General features: G+C 40.0%; 1 protein-coding gene across 2 annotated transcripts; it reads left to right on the top strand.

The window, feature by feature from the left end:
- Positions 1-1,723: 1,723 nt before the first annotated feature.
- On the top strand, positions 1,724-8,835 carry rps19 (ribosomal protein S19). 2 transcript variants are annotated; one of them, XM_085471833.1, is made up of 6 exons: positions 1,724-1,780; positions 2,498-2,568; positions 2,779-2,879; positions 3,235-3,418; positions 5,984-6,038; positions 8,782-8,835. In XM_085471833.1, exons 1-6 carry the CDS (start codon positions 1,730-1,732, stop codon positions 8,809-8,811), a joined length of 492 nt encoding a protein of 163 aa, XP_085327959.1. In that variant the 5' UTR covers positions 1,724-1,729; the 3' UTR covers positions 8,812-8,835. The 2 variants fall into 2 exon arrangements, with proteins under 2 accessions (XP_085327959.1, XP_085327960.1); XM_085471834.1 differs by lacking the exons at positions 5,984-6,038; positions 8,782-8,835 and adding an exon at positions 3,615-3,676.
- The last annotated feature ends 1,285 nt before the right edge of the window (positions 8,836-10,120 follow it).

Genomic DNA, 10,120 nt, shown 5'->3' with positions numbered 1-10,120 from the left:
AGTTACACGCTATGTTTTCTCATACCTTGTTCCAATGTTTAATGCACCTCTTTTCTCCCTCTGGCCCACCATATTTCATTCACAGACACATACTTCTTGAAGCACAAACAGTGCTAGACATTTATGCGTAAATAAATGGACAGCAACACTCAGTTACACAAGTGTGCAGTGCCAGTGCCTGATGAGTAATTTTCAGCAAATGTATTCAGACATGATTGACAGCTAATTTTAGTGCGTTTTCAAACAATAGTCTCCCAGAAAGCAGAGTAAATGAATATTGAAATAGCAGATTTGCTGCCTCAATGTGCCACCTGTCCATTCCATGTAATTAGTTTGACCTTTCTGAAACATTTGGTGTTAGTCCTCACTTCCATAATAATCATCATCAATTCCATAAAATAACCTCTTTATAACACTTCATAATCACTTTACACAGTTGTCTCCTGTCTTACTACTTGAAGGGGCTCAGCAAAATTGATTTACTGAAGTAATTAATGTAGTTCAAATCCACCTTGTGTGAGTTTTCAATTCAAATTGGTAGCTGGACACTCCCAGCGTAATGAATTGCCTTAATTAATCAATTAAGCTCTTTGAAAGTACATAGGGCCAAACTTTTCATCATGGCAACAGTCAATTTGACAGAGTTGAGAAATCAGTGGGTGCCAAAGAGGTGAATTAGATTAAAAAGGTACAGTTACCTGTTGTGAAGCCCCTGCGATGATGAGCTCTAACCTATCGTTGGTTATGACTTGGCTTGCTTTTTTATTCCGCTCAAGGATCTCTATCTCTCCCTCTCACCTCTCAGTCTAACTGTCTGCCCCCACTGACAGCATAAACCTGATTCATAAACCTCTGCTTATCAACCTGCCTTCTATCTCTCCCTTGTCTCTGCAAACATATCAATTGTGTCAATGTTGGAGCATGGCTGCCCTTTCCATCTGATTTGTGCAAAGGGCAACACATTCTCTTCCAGCCAGGGAACTATGTAAATAAGGTACACCCCCCCCCCCCCACACACACACATATATACATTTATTATGTTATATATGTAGTTTTCTCTAGATTTTTTTAAAATAAAGAGTAAAACACTATGCAATTCTTAACAGCTTGCTGTTCTGATGTAGCAGTTTACACTATCTATAGACACGAAAACAAATATGCAGGCAGAAGTGTATTGATGTCTATATACACCTTTAAGAAAGTCTCTCTTGCCCCTATATATATATAATTAGAAACAAACAAACAAGCAAAATACAAGAAATCAAACTGTAAGATTGACATTTAGGTCCTTATCCTCCAACTGTCTGCCTCAAAAGGGCCAAGCATTACGGGAAGAGCACAGTTACTGACAAATCAATAACTGATGTAAACGTACTAACTATTGGCTGCTGCCATTTTAAATGCAGCCATAGTTAAATGTGAAAGTGGAGATCTCCATGAGAGAAGAATGAAAACAAGCGGATTTTTTTTTGATAGAAACAGATGAAAATAAATGACCAAAAACCGATTAAATACTATGTAAAGTACAACTTGTAGCACTAGTATGCAATTTCCCTAACCCTAATCTATTTATGTAGATGATAATAAAATAGCCCAAATGACGAACAAAAGAGAGTCGAAAACGGATAGATAGATTAGATTGGGACGGTCGACACTTGTGATGAGCGGCATCGCTGGAAAAAACAACGCGCTGGTCTCGCGTTAAAAAACGAGATGTGCCCGTTCTATCATGGGTTGGAAACCCCGTTCCACCCTCTTCCCTTGGCTGTCCATAAGCAAGGTAACGCCGCATTTTTCACTCCTCGCTTATTTAGCAATAAATGTATTCAAAATTCAAACAATTGTTCTTCAAACGTGGTCTGTTAAAGTATAAAGTACAGATAATTACAGTGGTTAGGCTTTACACGAGGTATTTTGACGTATTAATAAGTTTTTGCGAGAATTTTGTTTGAATGTTGCGCTCATATCATATCTGCTAGTAATGGCTGCCCCCATGCTACCTCGTTGAGGCCTGCTCAACTGGCTAGTTGTACTGATTTCATTTTGTGTTCTGTGCTATAATATATGAATATTCATATTACGAGAAGTGATATCGTGTATCGGTTGGGCAGATATTTCTTTATTTGTCGATTTTTAGGTCGTAAGGATAACAATTGAAAACGAAGTGTGGTTGAGTGTATGGTCAGTTAGCGCACATGAAGCTAAAACACCGGGTGAAACGTGCAATTTCGCCAAGAGTCGTACACATGTATCCTGTCCAATTTGTCTTGCTGCATAGCATTATTTAGTATTTGTTTTCTTGATGCATTTTAATAATTAACCTAAGCTCCGTATTCTTTGAAGCTAATTGGGATTGATGTTTAAGAGTTCTCCTGGTTTGAGGCGGTGAGCAGCGAAATCTTAGAGCAATTATGAGAGATGCTTGTCTGGTGTGTTGCTTTTTTTGGTAGATAAACGTTAGTTTGTGTGTATTTATTCATATTTTAATCGCATTCAGATGCCAGGTGTCACAGTGAAAGACGTTAACCAGCAGGAGTTTGTCCGTGCCCTGGCGGCCTTCCTGAAGAAGTGAGTTTTATTTTCTCCTCTACATATTCAAAGCTTGTTAATATATTTTATATAGTATGCTCCACTGAGCAGCTTTACTTTTCATTGAACATATTTTTAATCAAATTTTGTGACGCTGTTTAACTTAACAGATGCTAATGGCCCACTCGAATAAATTATTGATATAGTCCTCTGATGTACTTCATACTGATGTACCTTTTCTGTTACCAGGTCAGGAAAACTGAAGGTGCCTGACTGGGTGGACCTTGTCAAGCTGGGTAAGCACAAGGAGCTGGCCCCCAGTGATGAGAACTGGTTCTACATCAGAGCTGGTAAGTCTTGCAAGTTTTTTGTTTTTTTTTTTGTTTTTAATTACTAAGGTTTTCAGAAGTTCTCCTGAGACTTATTACAGCTTCAGGCTTGTATTACCACAAGACATTTCCATTTACATGTTTAAATGGTGCTTTGAGATGGGACAATTTTACATGCAAATGTGCTTTTAATTAGTAAAAGGTTTTTGAATGCAACAGACTACACATACTGATCATTTTAAATTCTTTCCAAATTTATAACCATTGACACAGTAAGCCCACTTTATCAAAAACTTAATATTCACATTGTACAATGCTTAGTGTTTCAGGTTCTAAATATTATATGACAACACTGTCATCTCTCATGCTTCCGCAGCATCCACTGTTCGCCACCTTTACCTCCGTGGTGGTGCAGGTGTTGGCTCCATGACCAAGATCTATGGCAGTCGCAAGAGGAACGGCGTGTGCCCTGCCCACTACAGTGTTGGATCAAAGAATGTGGCTCGCAAGGTGCTGCAGGCTCTTGAGTTGCTCAAGATGATTGAGAAGGATCCCAATGGGTAAGTGCCGGTTCTTACTGTTTTTATTGGTTGGAACTTAAAAGCGTTTTTTTTGTTTTTTGTTTTTTGTTTTTTTTTTCTTCATACACTTCAGCCCCAGACCTTTTTAAATATTAGACACAGAAAGCTGTGAATGCAAAAACGCTGTCTGATAGACTTACCCGTACGTGTGATGTCTGAATATATGTGACACAAGGAATCCTTTGGTGAGCAAGTCACCATAATATGGCCTGCCTCCTGGTTGCCCTACCAAGAAAGCATGGTATGGGGCATCTCTTCCTTCATGTGTGGAAATCACCTAACGTTTAGAGGCAGTCAAGAAAGCTGATTGCATGTATAAGTTGGCATGTGCATGATGCTTAGAGATGGGTGAAATAATTGACTCACTGAGGAATAGTTTTTATATTTTATACATCTGATTTTATTTGCAAATTGTAATCAGCTATAGATATCGAGTCGTAAGGCTAACAGTGCCCGTGTCAGTCATCTTTTTTCTGTTGTGTCCAGAAGGGGTTTCAAGAGCACTCACATTCAGTTAGAGTGTAAGTGTAGCTTGAACTGTCAAAGCTTTAAAATGCATGCGTCTCTAGTTGTCCATTATACGTATGTTTACTTGGAGTTGCTTGGTAGCCTAAGTGTTAAGTTCTGCAATGCTATTGATGAAGCGTGTCCCCTTAATGCTGTGCAGTAAGGTTTGGTTGGAATGGAGCATGCTGACCAACCTTGAGTGAACTGCTTTAGTTGATAACTCCCACCCCAGCACCATTATCCAGTATTACACTACATCTGTTCAAATATTGAAAATGTTGACTCGGTATTAACTTAATTTGGTCCATCCATCCATCCATCTTCATCCGCTTTATCCGAGACCGCGTCGCGGGGGCAGCAGCCTAAGCAAAGAGGCCCAGACCTCCCTCTCCCCAGCCACCTCCTCCTCCAGCTTATCCGGGGGAACACCAAGGCGTTCCCAGGCCAGCCGAGAGATATAATCTCTCCAGTGTGTCCTGGGTCTGCCCCGGGGCCTCCTCCCGGTGGGACATGCCTGGAACATCTCACCCAGGAGGCATCCTTGTCGGATGCCCGAACCACCTCAGCTGGCTCCTTTCGATGTGGAGCAGCAGCAGCTGCTCTACTCTGAGCCCCTCCCGGATGGCCGAACTTCTCACCCTATCTCTAAGGGAGAGGCCAGCCACCCTTCGGAGGAAGCTCATTTCTGCCGCTTGTATCCGCGATCTCGTTCTTTCGGTCACTACCCACAGCTCGTGGCCATAGGTGAGGGTAGGGACGTAGATCGACCGGTAAATTGAGAGCTTTGCTTTTACACTCAGCTCCCTCTTCACCACGACGGACCGGTGCAGCGTCCGCATTACTGCAGCTGCAGCCCCAATCCGTCTGTCGATCTCCGGCTCCCTTCTCCCATCACTCGCGAACAAGACCCCGAGATACTTGAACTCCTCCACTTGGGGCAGGAACTCATCCCCGACCCGGAGTGGGCACTCCACCCTTTTCCGGCTAATTTGGTCATTAAACATTTTTAAATTCTCTACAATTGTTTCTTGTTTTTAGTCACAGTACATTACTTGAACTCCACAGTACAGTTTCATAATGTGTATTTCCACTAAAAACTTGGTCTTTAGTTGGGGATATTAAAAAGATATTAATTTGTAACTCTGCATACCAATATTAGTGGACATCTTGGTAAATGGACTTACAAAGCTGTACGCCACCTTTAATTGATTATTCGTAGCACTCATTCACACAATCATACAGACTTTTTATTTATTTGCTTTGTAACCATCGCGGATACTTGCACACTGCGATGGATGCCTTTGAGGATAACTCGGGGCTCAGTAGTTTGCCTAAGTATACTTTGGCACATGGCTAGAGGAGTCAGATGACCAACGCTACCAGATGAGTCATGGCTCTCCACACAAAACCTCAGTGCACACACAGTAAGCAATTGGATGCAGCATTGGAGTATGAAGCTTAAATCCCCCAAGTAGCATACTTTTGCACAGCTTTCTATTGCTGATAAAACATGGAGATGCCAGCTAACTGACAGTTGATATTTTGATACTTGGTGAGCTCAAGAAAATGCCACAATATTGTTTTGAATTGATTTTTTTTCTTGTTTTATTTTATGGGAAACATGGGCACAGTGGTACACACCTACGCCAATGCCTCTACGCATGCTGTTACTCATTCTTGCAGAACTTAGTAACAGTGTCTCAGCTTTCTGTTTATTGCATTTGCTGATGTGAAATGGGCCAGCTTATGTGATGTGGATAACTGAAATCTGTAAATGCATAAGGTAGAAATCATTTTTTTGAGACTGCAGTAAAGATTTAATCACTCTGTAACAACAGGGCTAATTGATTGGCTTGGGATAGAAGTGAGCAAGAAAATTAAGTTCTGTGGAGAAAAATTGTTCAGTGGCTTCTTCACTGTAATGCTGTGGTTAGTGTGGCATAAACTCATTATTGTAGTGTTAAGCATTTTTCTAGCGGTGAATGGTATTCTGTTGTATCAGCTAATTTCTGCTTTTTCTTGCTTTTTTAAAATCAGTGGTCGCAGACTGACTTCCCAGGGAACCAGAGATCTGGACAGAATTGCTGGCCAGGTGAGAAACTCATTTGGTGATTTTTTTTTATTTTATTTTATTTTTTAAAAACACACCAAACTGTCTAAATGCTAAGAAGTTTGCATACACTTAACAATAACTCAACTGATTAAATGATCCTAATAAAACTTTATTCAGAGATGGCGTCGTGGTCTTTACCTTCTTATACGGTACAGTGGAGGCTTGACATATTCAAGGGGTCTAAAACCTATGCAAACTGAAAATCATTAGGTCTGCACAAAACCTAGAGAGTGGCATAAATGGGTTGTAGCTAAATATTCTGAGGACAATTAAGTATCTAAAATGGACAAATTAATTTGCTAATGTTAAGTAATATTAATGCTCTTGGTTACAATGTCCAGTGCAGCATTTCCCCTCAATAAATTAAGACCATACACATAGATTGGGAGATGGACTAATGGTCCTTAATGATCTCAGATGATATAATTTGCACTGTATCTGTCACTAGTCAGTACACCAATTATTGTGTTTGATGTTTTAACATGACAACCTGTCTGCTGTTAAACACCATGACCATGTCTCCCTTTCTCTGCTACCTTTTTGCTGTTTTGTTAAACTGTTCAACTCAGTTGTATGCGTTGTATCAGGCATTCAATTGTTTTTATTTATTTAATTTTTTTTTTTACGATACATGTAGTGTTTTTTGGCTTGAATGTGTATCAAATTGTCGTCTTCCAGCTGGATGAAATCATTTACTAAATATATTCAGGTGCTCTGCAACATTAAGTGGCAGCAGCTAGTGAGAGTATTGCTAAAATGCTGCAGTTATTATAGGTATTCGACTTGATGTTTTCAGTTTAAGAAGATCCTGCTGAACTCCTGATGGCTTTTTGTTTTTTGTATGTCCACACTTTTGTGCAGAAGCTACAGCTTTGCAGGCTGTTTTGTTGTAGCTGTTTTCTGTCACCTGGGGGCAGTGTCACAACCCATGGGTCTTTGGGCAACTCTCTTGTGCTGCTGTTGGTTCGGCAGCAAACCGTAGAGAAGGGCAGTTGTAACGTATAAAGAGTTAAAATGAAACTGAGTCAAGAACCAGTGTCCACTTTCATAGTCACCTTCTGCTGTTATCCTCCTTTTTTGATTTTTCACATATATATATTTGTGGTATGGCTTTTCCGTTTTCTGGTCCAACTCTCAACCAGTCAGCACTTGCCTTACTCAGAGGATTATCCATTTTGAGGCCCATGCTATTGGGCTTTAGCAGTATGGCAGGAAGGAAATCCAAATCGACTATGCGAAGGTACCTATGGGTGACCACTTGTAAACAAAGGTGCAGCTATTTATAGAAGTAAGATTCTGCACTGTTGAGAAGAATTTCACTTAACCGTGTATTTTATAATGAAAGATGTCAACCGCGTGCAAGTCTGAAAATGGCGTTCCTAGTGAGCATACCCCTTTGAGACAACTTTGGTGTCTCTTGTAGGGAATGAGTCTCAGCTGCAAATGTAAAAAGCTGCAGCCACTGAAGTATAATCTGAAAGTGATCTGTAGGTACTGAAATCGGATGTAAAATGTTTGTCACAAAACACATTTTGATAGTAACCTGTGTTATGTACCAAGCTTCAATATTAAGCCTATGCTTAAAATCACATGGAATCTAACATGCTACGCTATATGTCAGCCAGCTCTAGTTCCAGCCTGATGGAATTGGTAGAAAAGAAGCGGACCACTATCAGGCTCCCCAGCTGTTAAATGTCATACTGGCCAGGCAAAAGGTTGTTTCCTGTGACTGATTTTGTATGATGCTCTCTGTCATTTTATGTGACGTTCTGACAGGTGGTGCCTTGTGTGATCACCACAGAAATATCATCCTCTGCTTTGATGCGACACCTTGTCTGTTGTGGGAGTACATTGCCCCCATCACTTTGGCATGCAAGGTTTTTTTTGTTTTTTTTTTAAAGCACTTGTCCTTGGGCAAATTTTTTCCCTCTGCCAGCCAGTTGAGTTATGTTTCTTGTGTGGCACACTCCTGGAATTGTTTGTTAGCCTTCGCTAAAAAACAAATCACACTTGGGCCTTGTCAAAAATCAAGAGAGAGTCAGCAATGTTGTGATAATCCAAGGGTAAAAGGGGTAAACATGAGGAGGGAATTTCATGCTTGGCAAGTCCGCCGTATGGCACCAGTTTTCTCCTTGTTTATCCATGCTAATGAGCAGTATGCAGATGAGCAGACCTGGGCTGGGCCCTGCCTGCTGCACAAAAACTGGCAGGAAGCTTGTTGGTGTGGCTCCCTTACCACCTCTAGAATCTCTTGTGTGTGTTGTACTTTCTGATGACTTTTTATGTGAGAGGCTTTTCCCTGGCAAGTGAGGTTTCTGCCATGTATTATCAGACTATTCATGGTGGGTTTTGGCAGCAGCAGTAACAGTTTCTCTTCCAGACTGTGTTTGCTCTCAAGTCCCTGTGAAATTACATTTTTGATAGCATCTTGCTCCCTCAAGTTGTGGACTGACTATTAACGCAGTGGAGTGACATTTAAAAATAAATGAATTAAATGTGTGTTTTCATTTGATTGCTTTAGAATAAAATTAGTTTAAATAGTTGAGATCATCTTCTTCATCCATGGCAGCCTAATGAATTGATTAAATACCCCCCCACTAACACTGCTGGTAATTTTATTCTGAATTGAAGGGATGTTTTTAAAGGTGTGAGATTTTCATTTGATGCAGGATGTCACTCACTGGCTATATCTCATAATGTTTTCTCTCTCTTTTCTCCACAGGTTGCAGCTGCAAACAAGAAATCTGTTTAATAAATCTTTTTTGGAAAAGTCAAATTGTGTCTTGTGATTTTTGACTTGCATGAACAATTAGTTTGAACCCATTCAATCAGTGTCTTCAAGCTAATGAACTGGAATGAGTTTTATAGATGAACTGCTGATAAGCCCGTTTCCCTGAATATTATGAACCACGCTTTCTAAAAGAAGGGAAGTCTTTGTAGTAATTCATCCCTAGCTGATGTCTGGCACTCTGGTCTAAATGTCATTTTGTCTAAAGGGCAGTGAATGACCATTGGTCGTGGGCTCTGTTCACATCCTCATATCCTCTTGCTACTAAAAGCTTGATGACTGGGAACTGTTTCATCGGGCAGTTTGAAAAGGCTTCCGGGGAGCTGATCCATCACTAAGCCAATGCAGCTTCTCATCACTGGCCAGACACTGCTGTCACATTGCCCCTTTTCCCATCCATATTAATCTTTTGTTTTTGCCACTTTGTTCATCTATCAGATGTGCTTTGTACAAATTGATCGCTGATATCATGACAACCGCTGGAAATGGTTCACTTAACAAAGGCAGATGATTACATTTCCATAAGGAACCTAGTTAACATTTCAGTTGTAAAGAATGATGTCATGGTTTAACAGCCTCATTCAGGGCCACAGTGCCATCTACAGATTAAAACCAAATTTAATAGGAATGCTTGACAATTTCAGCAGAATGGGGAAAATATCGGACATGTTTTTCATATGACTTCCACCCCAGACGCAAAACTTGGGAAAACTAACCATGAGGTATTTCCATGAAGGATGCGTGATCTGTATTTTAAGTAAACAAATTCATGTATGCTTAACTTGATGTTTTAAAAGGCATATTGTCTCAATCCCCATCTAAAGCAGTTATGTAAGTGTGTGTATATATGAAAAATGTGGTATTCAAAATACATCTGCAGTTGAATGTTCCGTTGCATAAAAATGAAGGCAGACCAGCAGCATCCTGGGTCACATGCGTAATTTGTCAGTGACACTAAAATCCTGCAGAGGGTGCCAAAGTCAATAGAATCTGTCTATACATATAGTTTGAATTAATAGGCCATGAGGTGATTTTTATAAGTGTTAAGTGTTAAGCATTAGTTATTTTCAAATAAATACAAAAACAGCCTCATTCACATCCAGAGGTGCAGTAATATAGTTACATTTCAGTATCCTATTAAATGTGAAATTGGTTTATTAGTTTTTAGTGTTCGTTATTTTCTGCAGCCACGAATTTCCCCAAAGTAATTAAACTAGAACATTATACAAAACTTCTCAAATGTTTATTACAACAGCTTCAGGATGTAATATTC

This window comes from Copadichromis virginalis, linkage group LG11, assembly GCF_057382275.1.
Source record: "Copadichromis virginalis isolate Kocher_CV1m ecotype Utaka linkage group LG11, C_Virginalis_male_GT1.1, whole genome shotgun sequence".
Taxonomy (NCBI): Eukaryota; Metazoa; Chordata; class Actinopteri; order Cichliformes; family Cichlidae; genus Copadichromis; species Copadichromis virginalis.
The sequence above is the reverse complement of the archived record's forward strand: the minus strand, read 5'-3'. Positions and strand labels throughout refer to the sequence as shown.